At 51.5% G+C, this 26,130-nt stretch overlaps 1 protein-coding gene across 10 annotated transcripts in view; it reads left to right on the forward strand.

Moving 5' to 3' along the window:
* The window catches only part of Lpin1 (lipin 1), a 126,842-nt gene that overhangs the window by 72,755 nt on the left and 27,957 nt on the right, over nucleotides 1-26,130 (forward strand). For 6 of the 10 annotated variants that reach the window (XM_052745862.1, XM_052745863.1, XM_052745858.1 and 3 more), the window contains 10 exons: nucleotides 7,302-7,502; nucleotides 8,295-8,390; nucleotides 10,706-11,016; nucleotides 13,242-13,367; nucleotides 16,414-16,521; nucleotides 18,832-18,961; nucleotides 20,382-20,688; nucleotides 21,430-21,523; nucleotides 22,292-22,482; nucleotides 24,790-24,883. In XM_052745862.1, coding sequence (XP_052601822.1) covers nucleotides 7,302-7,502; nucleotides 8,295-8,390; nucleotides 10,706-11,016; nucleotides 13,242-13,367; nucleotides 16,414-16,521; nucleotides 18,832-18,961; nucleotides 20,382-20,688; nucleotides 21,430-21,523; nucleotides 22,292-22,482; nucleotides 24,790-24,883 — 1,658 coding nt within the window. The remainder of the gene's footprint in view (nucleotides 1-7,301; nucleotides 7,503-8,294; nucleotides 8,391-10,705; nucleotides 11,017-13,241; nucleotides 13,368-16,413; nucleotides 16,522-18,831; nucleotides 18,962-20,381; nucleotides 20,689-21,429; nucleotides 21,524-22,291; nucleotides 22,483-24,789; nucleotides 24,884-26,130) is intronic. The other 4 variants (XM_052745859.1, XM_052745861.1, XM_052745864.1 and 1 more) reach the window with 2 other exon arrangements.

Raw genomic sequence — 26,130 nt, forward strand, 5'->3', positions numbered from 1 at the left:
TGGAGGGTGGACTGTGGAATGGACAACAGGCTGTGTTCTAGTATCTCCGGGTGGTGGTGTGACGGGTGGTGGGTGCCATTTAAATCACCCATCTCACAGGTTCAGAACGAGGCACAGTTCTCTTGGACAGGCAGGGGTACGTGACCATGACTGACGGCCGGGACAGGATTGGAGGGGGAGGTGCGGCGGCGGACAGAGGTCCCAGGAGCAGAGCATTCTTGACCAAGATGAGCAGCTGGCTAGAGGGCTCTCCCAAGTGTGTGAGAGGACACTGGGCACTTCCAAGGGGAACAAAGGTCCCGTGCCCTGCAAGGGAGCTAACGGTTAAGGGCCGAGGTCCTGAGTCCCAACCCAAGGCAGTGAGTGTCCCAGGGTACAGGGGCCGCATTGTGTCTTCTATGTGTCCCCCTCCTGCTGCCAGGGCCTCTTATAACCTGGCATTATAATAATACCCCCTTGTTGCCAGAGCAGGGACCGTGTCCTAGCTGACCCTGCCATTCGGACAACCTTATCAGAGGCAGTATTCAAACTCTGTGTGTGTGTGTGTGTGTGTGTCTGTCTGTCTGTCTGTCTGTGCATGTCACAGCATGAGTGGAGGTCAGAGGATGACTTCATAGAGTCTCCAGGGGCTGAGCCAGGTTCTGAGGCTTGGCAGCAGGCCCCTTTCTTGGGGAGCCGTCTCCTCAGCCCCTTCACGTCCCTTTTCTGCAGCGTAGTTTCCATTGACATGGAGACCCTGAGACCGGGTGTGCAGGAGTTTTCAGACTTCCCATGAAAAACTGATGTGAAAGAAATATTTGTGTAGATGGAAAAGCCAAGGTCTCCCCCCCCCCCCCCTCCCCGTGAGTGTGGGTATTTATAGAGCCTACAACTCCCTTCCACCTTTAATAGGCATGTAGTATTCTGTACATAATGCGGATGGTCCATAATTTATTAATCCAGGGTCTTGTTGACCTCGAAGTGGTTCCTGCTTTCTCCTATATCACCGTCAAGTCTGCGGTTACTGCCACCCACACATGTCGTATTGTTTCTAGGGGCTGGTGAGGTGGCTCAGCAGGTCAGGGTGCCTGCTGCCAACCAGCATGACTGGAGTTTGGTTTCTGGAACCCACATTCCTGGAGAAAAAGAACAATCTCTCACTAGCTCTGTGGAAAGAACAAACTGACTCCCACTAATTGTCCTCTGAGGTCCACTTATATGCTGTGGTGTGTGCAGACACGCGCCTGTGCAAACACGCACACTAAAAACACGGTCTTCTTTTATCTGTAGAATCAGTTCTTGCTGTGGGATTGCTGGGGTCAGCTCGTATGTGCCAGATGGGTAGTTCTTCCTGGGGCTTTGTCGTGATAATGACCGGAGCATGGAGTGTATGGTCTGTGTTTCTGCTCTCACTATTGGAGTTTTTAATGGAATGGTTTGATTTGGGGCCTTCTGAAAGGCCTTAAAAATTAATCATTTTATGCATGTGTGTTTAGGGGTGTGTATGTGTAAGTGGGAGTGTCTCTCTGTGTGTGCAGGTGGGTATGTCTATGTGTGCAAGTGGTGTTTGCAGATGTGTGTGCAGATGAGTGTGTGTGTGTGTGTGCAGGTGGGTGTGTGTAGGTGGGTGTGTATGTGTGCACATGTAGGGGCCAGAGGTGGACCTTCCTTAGGTCCACCTTATCTTTTGAACCAGATCTCTAACTGAACTTGTTGCTGCTGGTTCAGTTGGATTGGCTGTCTTGGGATATCACTGTCTCCTCCCCCGTGGTTCGTGCCTGGCTTTTATGCGGATGCTGGGATTCAACTCAGATCCTCCGGCTTTTGAGACTTTATGGACTAAGCCATCCCTCTTTTGATTTGCGTATCTGTGTGAATCTGGGTTGATGAACTCCTCATACATAATTGTTCATGTGTCCTCTGTTGTCTTGTGAGCCCCTCATGTTATCGTGACAAGTTTTCAGTGGCGTTGACCTGAGGCCACCCTCAAATGATGTTGCTATTCCAGGTGGTGCAGTGGTGTTAATACAGTCGTGGGGTTAGGAGAGCTATGGCAGGAATTTGGAATTTTGGCAGATTAAAAAAAAAAAAGGGTGTGGGGGGGGAAGCAGCATTTCTTGGCAGTTCATAAAGCCTGCTGATGGATTCTGCCAACCTGGGGTTAAATGTAGGCTTTTCCAATGTCATGACTAGATGGGAAGTCATGAGACTCGTGGCACTTCTTGATGACATCCCTAGGCCATGTCTGGGACAGTTTGAGGCTGGGGTGGTGGCTATACCGAGCACCTGTCGAATACCAGGATTGGTTCGGGAGGGTGTGTGGCCTCCAGTTGCAGGTTGGGGCCTTGACATGGGGTTCTCTTCCCCGTACGAGCTCCCCATTTATCTAGGAAGATCTTACCTGGAAACGGCATTTCAGAGAACTTTGTGTTGGTTCAGAATGCCAGTCCAGAAGCAGCCACATCAAAGAAAAAAAGAGCCTGTGTGTTTTGTGATCCACAGATCCAGAAGGTCCTGGTTTGCTTTAGAGCAGTGGTTCTCAACCTGTGGGCCATAACCCCCTTGGGTGGTCAAACAACACTTTCAGAGGGGTGGCATATCAGACATCCTGCATTTCAGACATTTACAGTACGACTCATAACAGTAGCAAAGTTACAGTTATGAAGTAGCAGCAGAAATAATTGTAGGATTGGGGGTCACCACAACATGAGGAACTGTATTAGAGGCTCGCAGCATTAGGAGGGCTGAGAACCACTGCTCTAGAGAATTCCAGGCTGGTCCAAGGAGCCTCTAAGACCTGGTCAAGTTCTCCTTCAAAAATACATCTGAGCCAGGAACTGCAGAATCCTTTCTCCAGTGTGTTCAGCTCTGCCAGGTGCAATATCTTGCCAGATTTCAAGAAAAAAAAGCCCAGCAGACTGGAAAGCAGTCTGGTGGCCAGCGTCTTCCAGCAGGTCCGCCGGAGACGTCAGCATTTTGTTTTGTTCTCTTTGGTTCCTCTGATCTTCCCTCACCCAGACGCTTTCTTCTTTAATCCAAACCTCACCCTTTCTGCCTCCTCACGTGCTTTCAAGGAAGCCGAACACTGAAACTCTGCCGCGTGATGGGATTATGGCCCGGTGGGAGGCACCTCTGCCCCAGCTCGGCTCCGTTGTTCTGGCGGCTTATCTTCGGGCTAATCGAATTAGTGTCTTCCCTGAGCTTTTTCAATGCCAGTGCAGCTGAAGGAAGTGAAATCTGGGACTTCACGTCGAGTAGTTTGATTGTATAGAACATTTAGAGAAAAATTCACACAAGGTTTTTTGAGAGGAGCGCCTCCAATGGGGGCAGAGAAAGAGTCCTTTCCCTGCCTGACTTCAGCCCAGCGGGTGCCTGAGAGGACCTGGCTTACACTGGCTTGTTAAAGGCCACTGTGGGTCACATGCCTGCTGGGGTGCACCTCAAGTCGTTTATTTATATTTTTGAGGCGGGATCTCATGTAGCCCAGGCTGGCCTCACACCTAGGATGACTCTGAAGTTCTGATTTCCCTGTCTTTACCTCCCCAGTCCTGGGATTGCAGGCTGCACAACCACTGTGCCTGGTTTTACCCAGTGCTGGGGATCAAACCCAGGGCTCTGTGCCTGCCAGGCAAGCGCTGCACCAGCTCAGCTGCGTCTCCAGCCCTTAAGTCATTTAAAGAGTGCAGCCATCACTGCGTTCCTCCAGAATGGAAACCCTTGGTCCAGGGGTCGCTCACTCCACATTTCTGTTCCCTCCCAGCCCCCTAGCTGCTGTTTTCTCTAGGGAGCTCCTACGGTGGTCCTGCAGCCTCTGTCCTGTTTTGATGGCCTCCTTCACACCCTCACTGCCCTCCTGGCTTACCCTGCCTGTGTTGGGGCAGCTTGCAGAATCTCCTTCCCTCGCTTTCTTGTGTGTGTGTGTGTGTGTGTGTGTGTGTGTGTGTGTATACATGTATATAGAGGCCAAGAGTGGATGTTGGGTGTCTTCCTCTCTCCACGTTGTGGACCGAGGTCAGGTTCTCTGGCTGCACCCAGAGCTCCCTGAGGGGGCAAGTCTAGCTAGCCAGCTTGCCTTGGGGCTCCCCTTCTCTGCCTCCTCAGGTCTTGTTAGGGGTGTGCCACCCTGCCTGCCTCACTTCCACGTGGGTGTTGTGGATCTGAGTTCTGCTCCACCCTCTAGCACAGCAAGCGAGCGCTCCATGCCCTGAGCCATTTCCTCAGCCTCCATGATTTTCCTCTTTTGGGAGGCTGAATAATCTCCCATCATCCCACATGTTCTTGTCGTTCTGTCGATGGATGTCTGGCTGCCAGACAGATGCTTCGCCGGTGCTGGGTGATTCTTCCTTTTTATGTTGTGAGGATGAGTGTGCACATACCTTCTCAAGACCCTGATTCCAGCTCTTTAGAAGATACACATTGATGTTGAATTGCTGGGTTGTAGGGTAATTCTATTTTTCATTTTCAAGGAATTGCGGCGCTGGTTTTCGGGTAGCTGCACCATTGTTCCCTTGCCACCAACAGCACACAAGGCCCCCAGTTTCCCCACCTTCCTATATTCTGGTAATGGTAGTCATCTTCATGAGTTTGTGGAGGAATGTGGTTTTTTTTTTTTTTTTTTTTTTTTTTTTTAAGAAAAAAGCTTAGTGCAGGGTCGCCTAGGCAGCCCCTGGATCTTGATGTCAAGGATAATTTCAAGAAGACTTTCGTCTGGTGGGGCTTGTGAACAGTGTGCCTGTGTCTACACAGAGACCTTTTAACATATACGGAGGCTTCCAGCAGACAGCTGCTCCTGGCTATTTGCAGTTAGAAAATACACCAGCCAAGCCCTTTGCTCACACAGCAGACAGTTACTAGGGGAGTGAATCCTTGGGGTGTTCGCAGGAGAACTCTGCCTCAGACTTCCCATTTCTAGGTTTTTTTTTTTTTTTCAATTAAAAAGAGCCTGTTGGAGCAGCCAAGTGATTGTCCTGTTCTACAGTTCCTGTGCCTGGGAGGGCTGCTTTCTTGAGGTCACAAGGGCAGAGCAGCCATGCGCGCCAGTGATGAAGGATGCCTCTTGGGATGATAAACGGAGTGGGGAAACGCCCCTTATTTCTGACCTGTTAGAACTAGAATTGGGCCTTGCAGGCATCTGGGACCCTGTGCTCACGTATTTGAACCTGGGAAGCTGGAATGCTGAGATCTGTTAACTGCCCCCCAACTCTCAGAACCTTTTTCTTTCCAACACAGGGTAAACTGAAGCCCCGCCCCCCAAAGAGACACACCCAGTATTAAAGAGTCTAGAAGGCTGAACTGTTAACTGATTGTGGAGAGTTAGAATCTCGTTGATCCAGAGCTGAAGTATCTGGGGGATACTTTTAGTTTTCTTATTAGCTAGCTATTCATCGTCCACGCTTTTGTCTGACTGTATTAGTTACCTTACTGCTGCTGTGATAAAACACTATGACCAATGGTTTATGGTCCCGGGGGAACAGAGTCCTCCTGGTATGGAGTATGGCAGCAAGGTGCAGGCATGGTGGCTGGAACGGGAAGCTGAGAGTTCGCATTGTCAAATGCAAGCCGGAAGCAGACAGAGTGAACTGGTAGAGTTCACAAGGAGGCTTTTAAACCTCAAAGCCCACCCTCAGGAACGTACTTCTAGTGTGGCTCCGTCACCCAAAACTCTCCAAAACAGGGCCACCAACTGCAGACCAAGTGTTCAAATGCCCAGACTGTGGGGGGGGGGGGGGGCGGGATTTCTCTTGTGAACCACCACACTGTTCTAACTTCCTTTTGACTATCAGTTCCTTGCAAACGTCTTCTCCTGGCTTCTGCTAGTTCGGACGTTAAGAATGTCATTAGATAACACCTGAAACCTGTGGCCGAATTTTCTCTCTTTACTGAGTATCATGCTTGTGTGGTCCCCACCAATTATTATGATTTTGTTTGTCCTGTGACTAATACAATCTCATGTAACTGTTCTAATGGTAGCACACAGTCTTAGGGCCATTGGAATCTGTGTTTTCAGGAAATGCTCACCTGTGTTTGCTTTAGGATAAACCATCTCTTATTCCCATTGAATTGAGAGCTGTGTTTATTCCACAGCATGGAAAGTATCAAGGTGGGTCTCAGCTGAGCGGGCCTGGGCTGGGCCTTCCCTGCCAGAGAGCTTGGTCTGTTGCTCGGTGATGAGCACAGACCCTGTAGGAGCAGGGTGGGATTAGGGGATGCCATGGTGGACGTCACCGGGGGCTTCACTGAACTAGAATAGAGTTGATGGAGGAGAAAAGTCACCAGCTGTCACACTGGGCCGCAGACCCCCTGTGCCACGACACTGAACTGCCTTGTAAGCTCTGCCCACGGTGCAGTGGTGGCATGTTTGTGAGGAAACCAGTCAGCTCCATGGGGGAGAGAGTGTGCCTAATGCTGTAGAACTGGTCAAGAGCTTATGGCCAGGGAGGTCGCAGGCCCTATGGGGAAACCCACTACTGGTGTTTTGCCAAATGGACGCATAATTAAACTGCCTCCTAACTAGTCATGTTCACGACAGTAATGTGTGTGTGGGTGCATGCCACTGTGAAGGTATGGCGGTCAGAGCGAGTGGTTCCCTAATCTGTGGGGGTTGGTTCCCATTCCTCCATGAGGGTCCCAGGGAATGAACTCAGGTTTCCAGGCTTGTTGGCAGGGGTCCTGACGAGCAGAGCCATCTTGCCAGCTCCTGAACAGTCCGTGTTTACCCACACAGGCAAATGCAGCTCCCAGACTTGGTGAGGGACATCTTTCAGCAGTAAGCACTGGTCAGGATTGGGGGGGACTCATAACAGAACTCGTCAGAGAGTTGAGAGTGAGTGCTGAGTGCTTGGTACTAACTGGGTCATCATCGATGTCCCTTCTTCTGAGGCCCAGGGAACGTCATGGAAGAGGGCGTGGAGGGACTGTGGGAATGGAAGAACGAGGCAGTGTACAAAAAGAGTTATCTGTGTTGTCGTGTTTCCCAGGTCCTCGTGAGGTACTCCCTCCTGTTAGCCACACCAGTGAAGCTGTCTGTGTTTGACATCGAGACAACATCACCAAACACAATGTGTTAGATCACGTTTGTAGTCACCCTGGGATGCGTGGTCTGAGCCCAGTGGTACCCTCTGTTAGGATTCCTGGGCAGTGGGTGGGCTTCTTGATGGAATGGAGAAATGGGCCGTCGCAGGGGTGTTGTGGATAACATTCCAGAGTGTGACAGTCTGTGTACACTACGTCGTTGACATGGAGGAGTGTGGAGCTGGAGGCTCTGGGTGGCCGTCCCGTGTCCATTGCTCTGGTGAACTCGTGTGCTCTGTCTTGTCTCTCAGGTCCAGACGATGAATTACGTGGGGCAGTTGGCTGGCCAGGTGTTTGTGACGGTGAAGGAGCTCTACAAGGGCCTGAACCCTGCCACGCTGTCGGGATGTATCGACATCATCGTGGTCCGTCAGCCCAACGGCAGCCTGCAGTGCTCGCCTTTCCACGTCCGCTTCGGGAAGATGGGCGTCCTGCGTTCCCGGGAGAAAGTGGTGAGCATGCCTGGGCACCCCTCTCCACAGAGAGCAGCCGCGTGAGGGCGCTGCCCCCGGTCCGGAGCTCTCGGACTCACCGTTGAGGATGCCGCACGGCACAATCGAATGCTCCCCAATGATCCCATGGTTCCAGTTCCTAGGGCAGTGTCGGTTACTCCAAGACATCAGGCACACCCACTGCTTATCAAGTCAGAGGCTCAGAACCCCGGGCAGGGCAGGGGGCTTGGCACCACAGAGCAGGGGAGCGCCGGTTCCCTCCCGTGCCTGGGGGCTGGTTCGGTGATCTCAGTGAGATCACCGGGCAGAGCCCTTCCATGTGGTCTGGTTCCCTTACTGCATGGTGGCTGCTCATGAGAGACGAGGTGGACACGGTGTTTCTATGACCTTGTTTCGGAAGTCCTATGGAGTTACTTCTGTTGTATTCTACTGGTTGGGTGTCAGTCACAAGCCCCTCTCATCCCCCGGGAAGAGGGGAAGGATGCATATTGGTGGGGAGTGGAAGGTTCTGGAACAGCAATGGAGGTGTTGAAAAGGACCAGTGTAGCCTTGTTTGGAAACCCAAGTTCCCTCCCTCCCCCCTTCCCTTCCCTCTCCCTCCCTCCCCTTCCCTCCCCATCCTCTCCCTCCCCTCCCTCCCCATCCTCTCCCTCCCCATCCCCTCCTTCCCTCCCATCCCTCCCTCCCTCCCTCCCCAGTGCTCAGGGCAGGTATGCCTGGGTGAGGGACACCCACTGAGACCTGAGCAGCTTTTGGAAGACTCTCACCGTGTTCTCTGGGTTCTCCCTTCAGGTGGACATAGAGATCAACGGGGAGTCTGTGGATTTGCACATGAAGTTGGGAGACAATGGAGAAGCATTTTTTGTTCAAGAGACTGACAATGACCAGGTGAGGGGTGCCGGGTGTCCAGGGTTACAGCAGTCACAGCACAGGTTACAGCAGTCACAGCACAGGTTACAGCAGGGTTACAGCAGTCACAGCACAGGTTACAGCAGTCACAGCAGGCAGACATGAGGAGAAGGAATTCTGGGTCCTTGGTTGGGTACATGCTGGCATCAGAGCAGAGTCCTTGCTCACCTTCCCAGGAGCAGAGCCAGGCAAGCCGAGTGCGTGCTGAGGCCGCAGAGACCCAGCCCTGGCCTGCTTCAACTGACTTGCCATTTCCAGGAGACGGAGGGACTGACATCACACACACTGGCCAAGCTGTGTGCTGGCGTGACAAATCTGAGATGCCTGAGCATCCTCATTTTAATTTAGTAGGGGACCAAATCCTTTTCGTTTTCTAGTATTACTGTTACTGTGTGTATGTGGTGTGTCTGAGTTAGGGTTTCTATTGCTGTGAAGAGGCCCCACCACCACGGCAGCTCTTATAAAGGAGAATGTGTCATTGAGGTGGAGGCTGACAGTTCAGAGGTTCAGTCCGTTATCCTCACGGCGGGGAGCATGGAGTGGAACATGGCCGACAAGATGCTGGCGACATCTTGGTCCGAAGGCAGCAGGAAGTGGACTGAGACCCTGGGCGGTATCCTGAGGATGGGAAACTTCAAAGCCCCCTCGGGAGCTGGTTCTCTCCTCCCACTGTGCATCCCAGACACGGAACTTGAATGGCTGGGCTTCACAGCAGGTGCCTTACCAACCGAGCCAGATCTTGGGCTCCACCGGTTAGTGTTTTCAGTGGCTCCGTGGTTTGACAGACCACATTCCATTTACCTCGTGTCTCCTGAGGGACTCTAGGGTTGTTGCCACCTTGTGGCTAGTGTGAGTAATGGTATTGTGCACATTCATGTTCAGGTTTCTGTGAGAACATTCTGGGGGGGGGGGGGCTTTGACCTCACCCCCACCCCTCCCCAGTGTATGCCTAGAAGTGAAATTACTGGGTTGTGTGGTGACTTCACGTTTAATACTCTGAGGGTCTGGGCCTGAGTAGGTGACTGGGTGGTTCAAGAGTGCTTGTTCTGCAAGTTTGAGATCCTGAGTTTGGATCTCTAGCACCCGAGTTAAGAAAAGCTCAGTTCATGCCTGTGACTCCAGCCTTGGGGGGCAGAGACAGGCGGGTCCAGAGAACTTGCAGGCTGGCCAGCCAGTCTAGCTGAAAGAGCTAGCTTAGGTTCAGTGAGAGAGACTGTGTCTTAATGCCGTAGGGTGGAGAGTGACAGGGTAAGATACTCAACAGCCTGTGTGGGGCTCCTGTGAAACAGTCTTATGCAGGGGTTCCTTAAGTTAAACTAAAGCTGGTTCCTTCCTGGGAAGGAAGCTCCCTGGATCCTCAAACACTAAAACCAGCCTCTGCAATTTAGACTGCCCCAGGCTAGTGCCTCCCTGTTATCTACCTGAGCGAATGAACAGCTTCTGGGCTGGAAGCCAAGGGCCGCACCCCACTGTCTGCTGCAGACCCACAGCCTCCAGGCAACTCCTGTCTAAATGGGAAGCCCTGAATGTACTAGCTGAGATTATTATAGCCTCCTATTGCTCCTGGCTGAGGCCCGTTTTAGGCTCTAGGACTTGAGGAGTCGTTTGGGGCTGTGTGGCAGCCGGCCAGCTCAGCATTTGTGGCTGCCTGGGAGCGGGCTGGATGCTGAGACCTGCATACTGTATCACCGACTGCTCTCTTCTTCTTGTGCCAGCTCTACCGGTCTACACTTCTCTCTGAGGGGTCCCTGTCTCCTGGCTCACTGGGTACACAGTTGGATGTGCTCTGGAGTGGCAGGCCTGTAGACACAGCTGTCATCTGGATTTTTATTTTATGCTTCACAGGAGCCCCACACAGGCTGTTGAGTATCTTACCCTGTCACTCTCCACCTGGGCCTCATGTTGGAATGTGAGAACACACACATATACACCCACCCACCCACTCACCGGTTGAAACCCATTCACACTTACTCTCTGATACTCAGTATAAAATGTAAAACTGTGCCCAGGTCCCAGCAACAGTGTCGTGACTCGGCTGTCATTTTTCTCTGCCCTGGGTGTGTAGATGAGTTTTGATGGTTTGAAGTCACTGGTAACGGCCTGACTCCGTTGTGATTCTGTGAAGGCTGTATTGGGTACAAAACAGTGTCTGAGCAGTTCACGACCCCGACCCTCTGTCTGATGTCTCCCCCTGGCTGTGAGATGTCGGGTTGTCCTGCTGTGGCTCTCTCCCTTGGTCACGGCCCTTCTCTGTCACCTGTGTTAATGGGACTCTTGAACCACCTGCCTTGTAGGAAGTCATCCCCATGTACCTGGCCACGTCCCCCATCCTGTCGGAAGGAGCTTCTCGCATGGAAAGCCAGCTGAAAAGGAACTCCGTGGACAGAATCCGGTGCTTGGATCCCACCACGGCTGCCCAGGGCCTGCCCTCCAGCGACACTCCATCCGCTGGTTCCCTGGGAAAGAAGAGAAGGAAGAGGAGGAGGAAGTCTCAGCTGGACAATCTCAAAAGAGATGAGAACGTCAACACATCTGAGGATGAGGACATGTTTCCCATAGAGATGAGCTCCGATGAGGACGCAGCCCCGATGGATGGAGGAGGCAGGTAAACAGTGAGGAAAGACGGGGTCTGTGCTGGAGAAGGAGGTAGTTTCTTTCTTTCTTTGACAAATTGAACTGAATCTGTAGCTGAGGATCACCTTGGACTTCGGATCATCATGCCTCTCGCTCTCAAATGCTGGGATTATAGGCACACACCATCATGCTCTGTCAAATGGGGCTGGATTTGAACCTGGGCTTTATGCATGCTAGGCAAGCACCAACTGGACTGTATCTGTAGTCCTAAATGAGTTAGTTTTTAAAGATGATTTTCATACATTTATAAAAAACGTTTCATGTTTCTGTTAGGCATCTTAGACTGAATTTTTGCAGTCAGGTAGTGGACCCAACATAGAGAGGAATAAAGCCTCGGTCTGGTTTTTTAACCTAAGACCCAGTGGGCCACGCCATTCCTCTGTGGCTGGTAACTTCAGCTCTCTGAAACAGAGTCGAGAGACAAGAATCGGCAAATGAGTATTCCGTGAACTGGACTGTTTTCTTGGCACTTGGGATGCACCTGCTGCTGCTGGGGATCAGGCCTGTGGCACTGGGTGTGTGTGTTAAGCCATCTCTGTGTCCCTGAGTCCACCCTTCACTCCCTCATTGGCTGCCCTGAGCCCCAGGTCTGCCTGCAGCCTTGAGGCAGATCTATAGGTCGGGAGGGTGTGTGGTCAGCTCAGTGCCATGGGTGACTGGAGCACACAGTCACTTTATGTGGAGGAAACCTTTCCATTCTGCTTTGAATTATGACCACATTTAATGGCCTTGTCTCCTTCTGATTTTCCTTTGCTTCTAAGACTGTCACAAAGCCCTGTTTGTAAGTATGTATTGTGGTGCAAAAAGTCAGCTTTGAAAACTAAATTTTAAAGAATGTTTGCTGTTGCGGATTTTTATATAATCCCATGTGGCTTTTGATAATTTTTATGTCTCGTTAACATATACAAGGCATAAAGAACACCAGGGACAGAATGTCTCCCCCATTCATTGTTCAGAGTAAACTAATTTTTAATTTTTGAGACAGGGTCCTGCGTGCCTGAAGATGACCTTGAACTTCTGATCCTCCTGCCCCACCTCCTAAAGGCTGGGGTCGTAGACATAAGCCACCACACTCCATTTTTGTATGCTGGGATCGAACTTAGGTCTCTGTGCGTGCTAGACAGACAAGCCATGGAGCCTCTCCCCCCAGTCCTCAAATGTCTTTTTATGGCTTATACTAGATCTTGACTGGCATCACGGCCTTCGCTGACTGTGGCCTCTAACTACTGTGGGTACTGGGGCCGTTAGGCTCGGGCTGGTTGTCACGGCTTTTCCTTTGCGGCTTTCCCTTCCAGACCGGCCACAGGTCCTTCAGGAGCGACGGAAGTACAGACGGATGGCTTCTGTAGGAGTGGGATTGTGAACCGTGTATTGTGATGTCTGCGCTCCCATCTGAGGCTAGCGAGTTTTACATGTTCAGTTCAAAGATACACATGATTGATGCCATGTATTTATCTGGCTGTACATAAGACATGGTCTTATTTATTTAAATGGCAGTCCCCCTGTATATGGGAATGTTCTGGAACAGCTGGATCCAGTTCCAGTTGACCTGCCTCTCAGACTCTGGTGAGGGTAACATGAAAGGTGACAGAAAGATGCTGTAGGTATGGTAGCACACACCAGGAAGCCCAGAACTGGGGAGACTGAGGCAGGAGGATCACCAGCCTGGGTGATTTAGTGAGACTCTATCTTTAAATATGCAAAATAGGTAATAGCTCCCTTAGCTCAGTGGTAGAGTGCTTGCCTATTGTGTGTGAGTCCTGGGTTCCATCCCCAGCAACACACACACACACACACACACACACACACACACACACACACACACACACACGCTTGATGCTACAGTGGCACACACACGCTTGAGGATGCTCTAGCGGTACATGTACACACTTGAGGATGGTACAGAAGTCACACACACACACGTTTGAAGATCAGTGGTACTTCACTGGTCTGCTCATCGTGTTCATGCTCTGGTGAAATCATTATAAGTTTACAGTCCACCCAAGGCAGATGCACAAACACACGTTTATATGTGCTGACATTTTACCTTGTCCGTCTTCCCTTTCTAGAATGTGCCTGAGTGTGACAGAGGTCATGCTGGTTAATGAAGCCCTTAGATGTAATCAAGAAGAAACGTGGCTTTATTATGGATCTGCCCTTGGTAATTTTTTCACTTTTTTTTTTAAATCTCCCCAGAACTCTTCCTAATGATGTACCGCCATTCCAAGACGATATTCCCAAGGAGAACCTCCCCTCAATATCATCGTACCCCCAGTCAGCATCGTACCCCAATTCAGACAGAGAGTGGTCCCCCAGCCCCAGGTAAGTTGCCTTTTCTGGTCCAGAGGGCTGAGAAGTCAGCTATAGGAGGCATGTCTAAGAAAACAGGGAAATAGAAATTAAAACTGAAAATAATCAGGATCAGAATATCTCCAGAGTGTGTGTGTGTGGGTGGGGGTGGGGTGGGGGGGTACAGGTTAGGATTAAATATGGAAGGTGAGCAAACCTCAGACTTGAATTTAGACTCCGTCTGAAGACATGTTTGCAAAGTTCTGTGGGGAAGGCATGCAGGAGAAAAAACAAACCCTGCTGAGTTACCCAATGCCCATTGGCGGCAGGAGAGGGCAGCGTGGCCAACCTGGCTGCGGGCCTTAGCCTTGAAGTGAAGTTCAAATGTGGGGACACGGCTGCAGGGAGCCTCTGACGTCACTGAGGACTGTCGAGGGGATGATGGCCTACAGCTAATCCACACTGCTGGATTCAGGACCGCACGCTTCCCTGAAATGCCCTTTCCACTTGTCCTGGTGTGCCCCCGTGAACCTGAGAACCGAGCTGCAGCTGCACAGAGCACAAGTGACCTTCCCTAGACTCCAGAAGCTTTCAGAGCCATGGAGCCTATGAGCGCAGGAGGGCCTGTGGAGAGGTTCTGCCCAGAACCTGGGACAGGCTCACCCCTGCTAGGGTGAAAACTGGTTGGTTCTTGGGTGGCAGACGAATCCTGGGCATGATAGTCGTTTGTGGCTTCTAAGGGAGCACAGCTTTGAATGCCATGGCGGGTGGCGGACAGGTGGTTAACCTGCTCGAGATGCTTGGGGTTGTGGAGATAGTGAAAAAGAGGCTGAGAAGCAGTGGCTGTGGCACCCTTGGGCTGTTCCTCCTGATGCTGTAGGTTCACTTGTAGTTTAGGATGGAAGTGGTGGCACCCTGGGACTGTGGCATGGGCTGCCAGCCTTGTCACAGCAACCCCATTGGCTCCAGTTTGTTTAGCATCATCACGAGAATGAGTCAGCAGCAGTCAGCAGTGTGGCCTAAGTGGAATGTGCCCCATACCTGATTCCAGCTCGGACTGACAGGAAGTGTTGGTTTACCAAGAGTAGGGGTCTGCCTGCTTCGAGATCAGCCCTTCCATTAGGTACCTGATGCTTAGCTACATGATGTAGTTTAAACATTTTCTGCTAGACATGTTGTTTTAGTTTCTTTTCCTTTTGCTCTCATAAAATACCCCCGACAAAAGAAATTGAAGGAGAAAACAGTTTATTTTGGTTCACACTTCAAGGGTCTGGTCTCTGATAACAGAGAAGTCAAGGCAAAGCTTGAGGCTTGAAGTCACATGACATCCACCATCGGGAAGCAGAGAGAGATGAATACATGCCATTATTCAGCCCCCGCTCTCCGTTCAGAGTCCAGGATCCCACAGGGAAAGTGCCACCCACAGTAGTCAGGTCTTCCCATCCCAATTCACCAAATCAAAATAATCCTCCACAGCCATGTCCAGGGGCCATTTCCCAGGTCATATAGATTCTGATAAGCTGGCAGTTAACGCTTAACCACCACATGCTGCTTTTTTGAATTGGTGTAATTGGGGCCGGAGAGATGACTCAGAGGTGAAGAGCACTTCTTGCTCTTCCAGAGGTCCTGAGTTTGATTCCCAGAACACACTTTGGGTGCCTCACAGCTTCCTGTAGCTCCTGCTTCAGGGATCCTATGCCTTCTTCTGGTCTTTGTGGACATCTATACATACATGGCACACACACACACACACACACACACACACACACACACACACACACACGCACGCACGCGCGCGCACACACACACAATAAACCTTCATAAAAATATGAAAATAATTTCAAAGGTAGATTTTATTTGCCCCATATTTTGTAGAATAATCCATTTAAAAACATTAACAAGATATTTCAAGCTGGGTGGTGCTGGTGCACAAATTCCAGCACTCAGGAGGCTGAGGCAGGTGGGTCTCTGTGAGTTGGAGGCTAGACTGCTCCACAGAACGAGTTCTAGGACAGCCAGGCCAGGGCTACACAGAGAAACCCTGTCCCGAAAAACAAAACAAAAGAAGCCCAAACAAACAAAGACAAAACCATTAACAAGATGTTTATAGTAAGTCAGACATGGTCTTTGTACCCAGGGCGTGTCAGTTTCATGGCTGCACATGAGCAGTAGCTCACTGTTCAGGACAGGACATCCCTAAGATGCCTGGAACCTTGTCCTGGCATGTGTCCTTGTCCTGGTTCAGGGGAGATGACCCCCACGAAGAGAAAACACAGTGATTTCGGAGGAAAACAGTGCAGGGTATTTAGAAACTGCTAATCGATTGAAGAACCTGTTCGTTAGCCTGAAGAGTGTAAAAGGAAGGATTTCAAACAGCACAAACCATGTCTGTCTGTCTGTCTGTCTGTCTGTCTGTCTTGCTTCCTGAGTGCAGGATACCGATGGCGTCAGATTGTGTGACTGTTGTCAAATGGATTACACATTGGGTTACGTAGACACGCCCACACTCAGAACGATATGTTGTTGAGGAGGCAAGTGACAGGACCCACGTTCAGGTCTTCAGATCTCGCAGTTTGGTTCAGCACCCCGCTTCAACCAGACACAGCCATTTTGTCTTGGCCAAGGGCACAGGATGAAATGGGAAGCCACTGGATCTTTGGGCAGCTTCCTTTCTTTGCAGCCCAGATAGTGATGCTGACGGCCGGGGCAGCAGCTCGGGTTAGTGGAGTGCTTGCCCAGCGTGTGTGTAGTCCTGGCTTCGCTCCCCGTCACAGCCAAAACCAGGCATAGTGGTCCATGCCTGTAACTGCAGCACTCGGGAACAGGAGTTCAAGGCCATCCTCAGCCACGTAGCCAGTTTGGGGCCAGCCTGGGTAACAGGACTGTCTCAAAGACAGTTCGTGTTGATTCCTGCTGATTTCAGCATGGGCTCACATTTTGCTGTTTAACAGCCAAATGTCTCCCTTCTTAGAATTGTTACTGCCGAGAGCCGCCAAAGCGGCGGCGATGGGAAATTGCATTGAACTGACCTGTGGTTTTTTTCTTCTTTCTTTTCGTTGTGTATCTTTCGTGCCTCCAGCAGCCTGGTAGATTGCCAGAGGACTCCCCCTCACCTCGCAGTGGTGGCTGAGGGAATTCTTTCTAGCTCTTGCCCTCCACAGCCTTCCCACTTCCGTCCTCCGGAAAGGTAGACCAGTTCTTACAGAAGTCGTGATCTAACCTCTACGTCGTACCTTAACCCAGTGACTTGTGAAGAAACTTACTGACAGATATGAAATAGAAATGCCAATCTAACACTTAAATCAATTTTACTCACTAACCAACTTACTTATGAACAATACCTACCTCCTTTTATTGTAAGCCGTCAGTGGGCGATTAGACTTGTCTAGTTTATTTTAAACATTATTAACTTTCATGGGTATGAATGTGCACCTGCATGCATGTTCATGTACCACATGTATGCAGTGTCCAAGGAGGCCAGAAGAGGGCGATGGATCCCCTGGAACTAGCGTTATAAGGATTGCGAGCTGCCTTGTGGGTCTGGGAATTTAAGCTGGGTCCTTTGGAAGGGCAGCATGTGCTCTTAACCGCTGAGTCCCAATGCGACTTGTTTAAGACCCTCTACTGGTCTCTCCCATCCTGCTGCCAGACTCTCTGGGTGGCCTTGAAAACCAGGACAAGGAACTTGAGACTGAGGTGCAGCCTTTCCTGTGTGGGTCATATTGACAGACAAGTCTACAAGCTATTTTTAGAATGCCACTTTAGTAGATAAGTCAAACCACTTACTATAAATATTTAAACAGCCTATTAGGCCGTCTGTATAATGGATTCAGACACTCTGCCCAGCATTTCTAGAACGAATTTAGAAGAATGGCATAGGATGTGTCTTAGGGTGTGGGTTTTTATTAGGATCAGGTGTCTGAGATTTCTCCTCTGGTTCCTCAGTATTTGCTTATCTATTTTTGAAACTTCCTCATCTACTTTTGAAACTTTATTTCCAGAGTAAGCATTGATTAATTTCTATCTGGGAAACATAACTTTTAGAATTTCATTTGACTTAAAATTTAAAATTTAATCTCACGCTTAATTATATTTACTGACCCCCCCCCCCCAAAAAAAAAAAAGTCCCATGGATTTTGTTTGTTTGGAAACAGGATCTCACTCATGTAGCCCTGGCTCACCTAGAACTCGCTTTGTAGACCAGGCTGGCTTGGAATTCAAAGAGATCTGCCTGCCTCTGCCTCTTGAGTACTGGGGTTAAAGATGTGTGCTGCCGTGTCTGGTGGTTTAAAACTGCTTTTATTGTTAAATATATGTGCGTGCATGTGTGCGTGTGTTATGGTGTGATGTGGTGTGGTGTGGTAGGGTTCCATTGTAGAACTTGTCATGGTATGGTGTACCAGGAGCTTCCTCCCCACAGACAGGGCTAGAACATGAAGGTCGCCCTATGGCAGTATGCTTTCGTTGGAAAGATTGGTGGTCAGCGGAGCCCCAAGGGAAAGGGAATTCCGTTCATCACTGTGAAATGAGGGTCGAATAGCCCGTAGTCTGGCTTCCCAGAAGCATCAGGGCCAGGCTAGTTACACATGGCCATGGTATAAGAGGTCTCCGCTTGTGCCAACAGGAAACGCCATCTTGAGCTGGAGGTGGAACTTGACTTAGATAAGTGAGACTCAGTGCAGTGGGGGGGGGGGGGGGGGCGATGGACAGACACAGATAGGGTCTGTGGAGAGGCTGTTTCCTGCTTCTGTAAAAAGGCTGCTGTGTTCCTCTTGAGGAAGTGGTGTGAGAATACAGAGAAAGGAAACCGCCTCTCGGCTCGGTGTCTGAGAAGGTGGACCTAAGTTGACTTAGTTTTAGCCCATTAATTTGGCTGAATGGACATAGGACTTGGTTCAAGTGTTAGAAGTAGAAATATCCAGTGTGGAGGTGAGATGTATCGCCATCACTTAGGTGTGGTGGGTTGGCAAAAAGCCTTTGATGTGTTCCTGGAGACAGCAGCCTCATGATCCAATGTGATGAAGTTGGCACACCAGGTGTTTTCCCTGTTCTTAAAGCCAGTGTTTACCTGGGATAGAGCGTCAGCTGGCCAGGACCCTTTGCACACCTCTGAAAGCTGAGATGCTTGATAGGAAAATGGGAGCGCAGGGACAGGACAGGAGAGCAGTTTGTACCTGAACCCCTCCCCCGCTTTCCCTGTCTCTTTGCCTCTCTCATTCTTCCTCCTTCTCCTCTTCTCCTTCTTCTTTTATTCTTGGAGAGTTTCAAGTTCTGACTTTATCCCCCTGCTCCCCCAAGCTCCTGTTTCTTAGTTTGGCTCCAAGGCAGGCCCCCTTGTTGGAGGTGGTGCACACTGACCTCTGGTGGCCAAAGGAGGGATTGTATTAAGGGGACAGCAGCAGAGATCTATTTTCTGGGTTGCTTAGAACCGTGACTGGGGGACAAAAACAAAGGCTTTTCTTTTCTCACTCAAACGATGGGTTTGTGTTTTCTTAAGTCCTTCAGGCTCCCGCCCCTCAACACCAAAGAGTGATTCTGAGTTGGTGAGTAAGTCTGCGGACAGGTCAACACCGAAGAGTAACCTGGAAATGCTCTGGCTTTGGGGCGAGTTGCCGCAGGCTGCAAAGGTAAGCCTGTTTGTCTCAGTTCCGCGGTCCACTGAGGGTTTCTGCGTACGTTAGCTCCAGTTGCGTGGAATTAGTATCCCGGCATTGCAAAGGGATGCACGCCGGGGCTGTGACTCAGTGAGCGTGTGTTACGGGGCTTTGTGAAGCCTGTGTGTTTTCATCATGTGAACTTAGACTGTAGATCACGACTGGATGTCCAAGTGCAGGCCAGTCACTTCTGGCTAGGTGGCTCTAACTGCAATCCTCCTGTGACCTGTCTTTGTTTGTGAGGGACCCAGGGGTGTCAGATAGGGAGGGGCCTGCCGGTGTGTGTCAGCTTTTGTTTGCCTGCACTTTTCTGTGACCGCAGATCCCTGCGCGGTAAATTTCCCCTCCCCACCAGGCCTCCTGAGTTGCGGTTTGGGGGAGAAACTTTATTGAAATCAGATACATGTATATCTGGAGAGATACAGGTCTGCAGTGTGCAGCTCTGTATTTTCACACTGTGTGTGTGTGTGTGTCTGTCAGCCGGATCCCAGGTCCCAGAGGGGCTGTGGGGGGCCAGCAGCGTGGAGAGCCTTAGGCTTCCCGGCGGCTGCCCGTGCTGACTGCCGCCTGCTTGCCCCGTGGGCGCAGGGACTGCTTTTTGCAGGGTCCCCCGTGTTGTTCCGGGCCGACGGGATGCGTTTATTCTCACTGCTGTAGAGAAGCCCACCGTGAGGTGTGAGGTCTGCTTCCCGTTCTGCTGAGCACCCTGGGGGCCGCTGGACGTGTGGCCTGAGGCTCACCTCACTGTCTCTCTCACTCCTCTTTGGAAGCAGTTCCTCTTTTCGTCCTTGTGCATGTTTAACTTTTACTCGCAGCCGTAAATACAACTGAGATCTGCCTAGACTCAGAGGAGAATGAGGAAGATGGGGAGCGCACAGAGCTCCTGGGAGATGGCCAGCATGGGGTGGGGCGGGGCGGTCCTCAGAACAGCAGGCACGCGTGGCCTGGTGACGTGGCCTGGTGACCATGCATGCACGTGAGTTAGAGTTAGATGTGTCAGAGTTGCCGCAGCTGGCCATCGTGTCCCTCCTCAGTGTCCAGAGCTCCCACAATGCCTTTGATTCTAGACCCTAAGTGTCCACAGCTCCCACAATGCCTTTGATTCTGGACCCTAAGTGTCCACAGCTCCCACAATGCCATTCTGTCTCCTCCAGTCTTGGCAGTGTAGGGGAAGAGCCGGGACCCGGTGTGTTTGGTGAAGCTTTTGCCGTGGTGAGGGGGGATACCAGGGCTGTGGCGTTTTCTCTGGAACACGTTTGCTGCTCTTGGCTTCTCTAGGCAGCCGCGTGGGGCTCACCAGGCTGTCCCTGGGGTTGAAGAGTCTGCGGCAGATCCTTGACTGACCTCGGCTTTGCTCTCTGCCTGGCTTTCAGCACTCCCTTCTCTCTTCTAGACTTCTTCTCCACACAAGATGAAGGACTCCAGTCCCTTAGGGAGCCGGAAGATCCCCGATAAAATCCACTTCCAGGCCATCCATAGTGAGTCTTCAGACACTTTCAGTGACCAGTCACCAACCCTGGCCCCGGGGCCGCTGGTGCAGCAGAGCAAGACTCAGATGGAAATGCAGTTTGTGAATGAGGAGGATCTTGAGGCCTTAGGAGCCTCGGCCCCACCTTTACCCGTGGCCGAAGAGCTGAAGCCCCCGGCTGCCTGCACAACGCAGGCAGCAAGCAAGACAGACTCCCCGTCCAGGAAGAAAGGTACGGAGCCCAGCCTGGGCTCCCCGCTCACCCCCAGGCACGCTGCTCACACCAGACACTGCAGCTTCCTCCGAAGTTTCCAGTGTATCAGAGCAGACCCACATCCACGGCATCCATCGCGTTGAATCTTTAATGTGTGCCCTTTTACCAAGTGAGGAGATTGCGTGTCCCTTGTCTAGCGTGGGGCCAGACACGTTTAGCATTGTTAGAGACCTTTCTGTTTCCCTGACTGTGTCAGTGACAGTGTAGCCCGATCAGCTCACCGTCCATGCTGACGAGTGATGATGCTGAGCCCACCCTGGCTAGCCAGATAGCTTGGTGTGAACACTCTGGGTTTGTGTGAACCAGCTACACAGTTCTTAGCAGAGAGGAAGTCCATGGGCCTGGTGCACGGGGACCCATCATGCCGCTGTCGGGGTACTGTGCCTTAGAGTGTCAGCAGGGAAGTATTCAGGAAAGGATTTGTCATCCACAGCCAGTAATTATGGTAATCATAGCTTCAGTGCGGAGGGCTTGGAACCTGTCAGGTCCTCTGCAGATGAGGGCTGAGGCTAAGTGCTTGATTTCCTCTGGGCCAGGAGGAAGGGAGAGCCGGAGTCTGATAGTTCTGCAGTGATGCGCTTGCCGGCTTCTCACCGTGTGGCTCCTGGGCCAGGGGCAGCCAGGCCACCGGGGAGCAGATCTACACTTTGGATATGGCAACCTGTGAGTTGGTTTCTGACCCACTCCATTTACTTTCAGATAAACGGAGTCGACACCTTGGAGCTGATGGCGTCTATCTGGATGACCTCACAGACATGGACCCTGAAGTGGCAGCCCTGTATTTCCCCAAGAAGTAAAAGTCCCTTTCATTACTCAAACTACTTTATGCTTTGGTTTTCGAGATAGGGTCCCACTATGTAGTCTAGGGTACCCTTGAACTGGTGGTGGTCCTCCTGCCTCAGCTTCTCAGTTGATTGCTGGGATTGCAGGATTGAGCCATCACATCTGGCCTTGATAACATTTTCTGTAGTCCGAGAGGAGCCCATTTTGCCCTGGCCAATTGGACAGGAAGCAGGGACATTGAAGGCTCATACTGAACCTGGGCACAGCCTGGGCTCTGTGTGCTGCGTGAGACTGTGTGTGTGTGTGTGTGTGTGTAGGGGTGGTTAGGGGTTGGGAGGCTGAGGGGATGGACAGACAAGTGTCTGTCCTCTACCCTCTTTATAGGAATGTGGGCTCAAGGCTCTCAGTGGCCCACGATCTAAGTGAGAGAGACCTTTGTATGGTCCTCCCTGGAGGGATTCACATTCAGTCCTTGGGGAACCCAGCCTTAGCTCCCTTGAGATACAGGGAGGGCCAGGGCCAGGGGGGGTAACAGTGGCCTCCCGGGCACACGCTTTCTCTGAGGTTTACTTCAGATGGGTTTGGAGACTGTGGCAGGCCCTACTGAGGTGGATCGTTTGACTTTGCTGTCTGTACCGATGTTTTGATGGTGAAGCTGCCCTCAGGTGACAGAGTTGCTTCTCTGAGGTGGTGCTGCGTTCTGGAGGGTAATTTAATAGAATAGTAGGGGTGAGGACAGCAGGGTGCTCAGAGCAGCTTCCCTCTCCCCTCCTTTCAGTGGCGATCCTGCGGGGCTCCCCAAACAAGCCTGCGACAATGGAGCCAGGTCAGCCAACCAGTCCCCACAGTCCGTGGGCAGTTCGGGCATCGACAGTGGTGTGGAGAGCACCTCGGATGGCCTGAGGGACCTGCCCTCCATAGCCATCTCCCTCTGCGGTGGCCTCAGTGACCACAGGGACATCACCAAAGGTACTAGGCTGTACGGGACAGCACCCTCTAGTGGCCGCTGGTCAGAAGGGTCGGGGGCTGAGGCTTCTTGGATCAGTCCTCTAGCTGCTGTTTGTGGTGGCTGAGAGCGCAGAGGTTCACTGTTCTCTGGCCCCACACATGTCCTGTTGCAGTTGGCTGTCCTCAGAGTACAAGGACAGGGTGCAAGGGCCTTCAGGCAGCAAGAAGGCCGTTGGGGGCACTTATCCTCAGAGGTGATCGTTGAGCACAGTTGAGTGTCCCCTGTGCCCAGGGCCGGCCTTGAAAAATGTTCACGGTGAACATGCAGGTGTGGGGAGTGGGGTGGGACCCCGGCAGGGGTTGGGGGATGGAAGTGGGGGGTTGGGGGCTAGGCACATCAGTCTTTTTGTAACAGAGCTTTGGGTGTGTGTGTGTGAAATCTTGTAGAGGAGGGAAGGCAGGTTGAGTCAGTTTGGGGGATTCTGGAAATGTTTCCCCACTGGGTTCCCGAAGCTGCCATGCTGGTAGGCCTTGGTGACTTACGCATACCGTGTGCTGTACTGGAAAGTGACAGCCGAATGAATGTCTTGTGACAGGTCCATGTGAGTCGCACCTCAGATCCCTTTGCTGGTGCAGCAGCAGCTATTGGCTGTTGAATTCTTGAACCAGACCTATTTCCCTCTGTCCCCGTCTCTCCCTCCACCACAGCTTTTTCTGTTTCTAACGGGGGATGGTCAAGCTCTCAGTGACCACACTTCTTCCTCTTCCTGCTCCAGTGACCATTGTGAAGTCCCTCCTAGGCTTTGCAGATCCTTATGCAGAGACTGGGTCCTCTTATTCTGGCCTGGGTGTCACCAGTCCTTCCTAGCGGCTTGTTCCTTTTATCCTTGGTATCTTCTTAGACCACAGCTCTGAGCACTGGGTCTATTATGTTCCTGAGCTGTGATGGGGCAGCTTGCTCCCTTACCGCTAGAGGAGTTGGGAGGCTGGTAACTTATGGACATTCCCTGCCTGTATGTGCACAGTGGGGTGGTGGTGGGAATTCTGAGGTCCTGAGTCATCAGATGTGGCTGGAAGCTCCAGAGAGTACTTTGGGCCTCCATTAGGATTCTGAGGGTTCCTGTGGAGGCCAAGGGACACTTTTCTCCCTGACAGGGGTCACCTCTTGGTCTGCTGTTTTCTGGGTCTTGGTTCCTTGTAGCTGGAGTTTTCTCTCCGGGTCCTGCCAAGCCCCGGCAGTCCGACAGCCCACTTATAAAATAAACACACAGACGCTTATATTATTTAAACTGTTTGGCCTAATGGCTCAGGCTTCTAGCTATCTAGTTCTTACATCTTAAATTAATCCATTTCTATAAATCTATACTTTGCCATGTGGCTCATGGCCTACCGGCATCTTCACATGCTGTTTGTCATGGCAGCGGCTGGCAGTCTCTCCCTCTGCCTTGCTGTTCCCTCAATTCTCCTCTCTATTAGTCCCGCCTATACTTCCTGTCTGGCTACTGGCCAATCAATGTTTTATTTATTGACCAATCAGAGCAACACATTTGACATACAGACCATCCCACAGCAGTTCCTGAGAGCTGTAGGAGTCCCCAAGGGAGGCGTGTGTATGGATTGGGGTCAGTGAGCTCCAATCCGAGGCCAGTACATGGCCCAGCTGAGTGGGAAAGCTGTGGGAAGTCAGTGTCGTTGGCCAGAGACACTCATCTCTGGTTCAGGGCTGAGGACGGGGCCTTCTGATCCTACAACCTTCCTGCCTGGAAGGCCTGCACTGAGCTGGGTGAGGCTGCCCTCTCCAAGACGATCGAGGATGAGCATGGTCAGCACCGGCGTTGCAGCTGCCAACGCTGATGAAGCCCTCACTTTGGGCAGGATGCTGACTGCCGTCCTCTCCCATCTTCAGGACCCCTGAAAGTGGCCATGAGCATCATGCTTATGCTAGCTAGTGGGGAGATCACTGAGGTTGAGTCTAGTCTTTTGTCTCAGGCCTCAGCAACACAAGTGACTCAAGCTGGTGTCCCTGGTAAACACGACTCTGCTTCTGCATGCAGACTCCATGCCCCCCCCCCCCCGACATTTGTTGATGTCTTAAGAGAATCCGACGCCACCCCAGCCAGTAACAAAAACCCCAACAGCAATAGCAAGCCAAGCTCAAGCTCCCTCCTTACAAGTGCGTTTTGTAGGATTTGCAGGCTTGCCTGATGAACTGCAATTCGTAAACACTCAGACAAACACAGGAGAGTGAGCAAGCTGAAAAGTGGTCTGTTTCTTTAAAAAAGACACTTTGTGATTGTTTTCCCCTCTGTCCTATGGCTGCTGCCACAGATGCATTCTTGGAACAAGCTGTGTCGTATCAGCAGTTTGCCGACAACCCCGCTATCATCGATGACCCCAATCTCGTGGTCAAGATTGGAAATAAGTAAGTTCCTGTTGACAGCCCTTTTGGTGTGAAATGGTGGTGTTTCCGTCAAGCCTTAGTGAAGTCTTGTTGAACTTAATTATTGTCTTTTTTTATTTGTAAAATTCTATGTTCCTATGTCCCCATGCAGCTGCTAGACTGAGATCATTGAGAGTCTTGTGGCGTGTGTGTGTATGTGTGTGTGTATTCAGTGTAAGTGTATATGTGTGGCGTGGGTACATGGTGTGTATGCATGTGTGTATGTATGCATGTGCAGGCCAGAAGTCCACATTGTCTTTGATCACTCTACCTTTTTGTGGTTTGGTTTGGTTTGCTTTTGCTTTTCGAGGCGGGGTCTTCCTGTGCAGCCCTGGCTGTCCTGGAACTATGTAGAACATGTTGGCTTCGAACTCACTGAGATCTGCCTGTCTCTGCCTCTGTAGTGGCTGGGATTAAAGGCGTTTCCTACATTGCCTGGCCTTCTACCTTAGTTTTGGAGACAGGGTGTCCCGCTGCACCTGGAATTTGCTGGTTTGTTTAATTGGCAGACAGGCAAGCTCTGGGTATCCTCCTGCCCCCACCTCCCCAGCTCTGGATTGTAGGTCTGTGCCAGCAGTGTGGGTGCCGGGGATCAGGAACTGGGTTCTTACGTTTTCACGATGGCAGGCACTGCGTCTACTGAGCTGCTCCCCAGCCCCGCCTGTGGATTTTAACACGTGCCTGTACAGACTTGACATTGACCGTGTCAGGCATGGTGCTCCGACTGTGGGACCCCAGCCCTATCTGGTCCTAGGTCTAAGGGCACAGCTGCTCTTTAGCATAGAGACATCACCATCTAAGCTCAGTCTGTGGTCCGCAGTGGGTCCTGCAGACTGTTGGCCGGCTTTCCCCACTGCGAGGAAGTTGCAAGTGTTTCATGTAGTGCCTTAGGAGGTTTCAGTTACCTGTCCCCTTCTGTGAAGTTCAGTAGGACATGGCTTGGAGCAGGGACCGCCCAGGGGACTTGGCTGCTGTCCAGCTAGTCACTGGCTGCTAGTGGCATGTTCATATGTTCACCCTACTGCCTTGTCTGCTGCTGACCCTTCCCCTTCACCATGGCTGTGAGGTGAACAGGAGAAAGGGGGTCCGTGTGTAGATGGGGTCCGTGTGGAGGGCTGGGGAGGGGTCTGTGTGTAGATGGGGTCCGTGTGGAGGGCTGGGGAGGGGGTCTGTGTGTAGACAGGGTTCGTGTGGAGGGCTGGGGAGGGGGTCTGTGTGTAGATGGGGTC

This window comes from Peromyscus californicus, unplaced genomic scaffold (genome assembly GCF_007827085.1).
Source record: "Peromyscus californicus insignis strain IS unplaced genomic scaffold, ASM782708v3 Scaffold_1__1_contigs__length_55948999, whole genome shotgun sequence".
In the NCBI taxonomy this organism is placed as follows: Eukaryota; Metazoa; Chordata; class Mammalia; order Rodentia; family Cricetidae; genus Peromyscus; species Peromyscus californicus.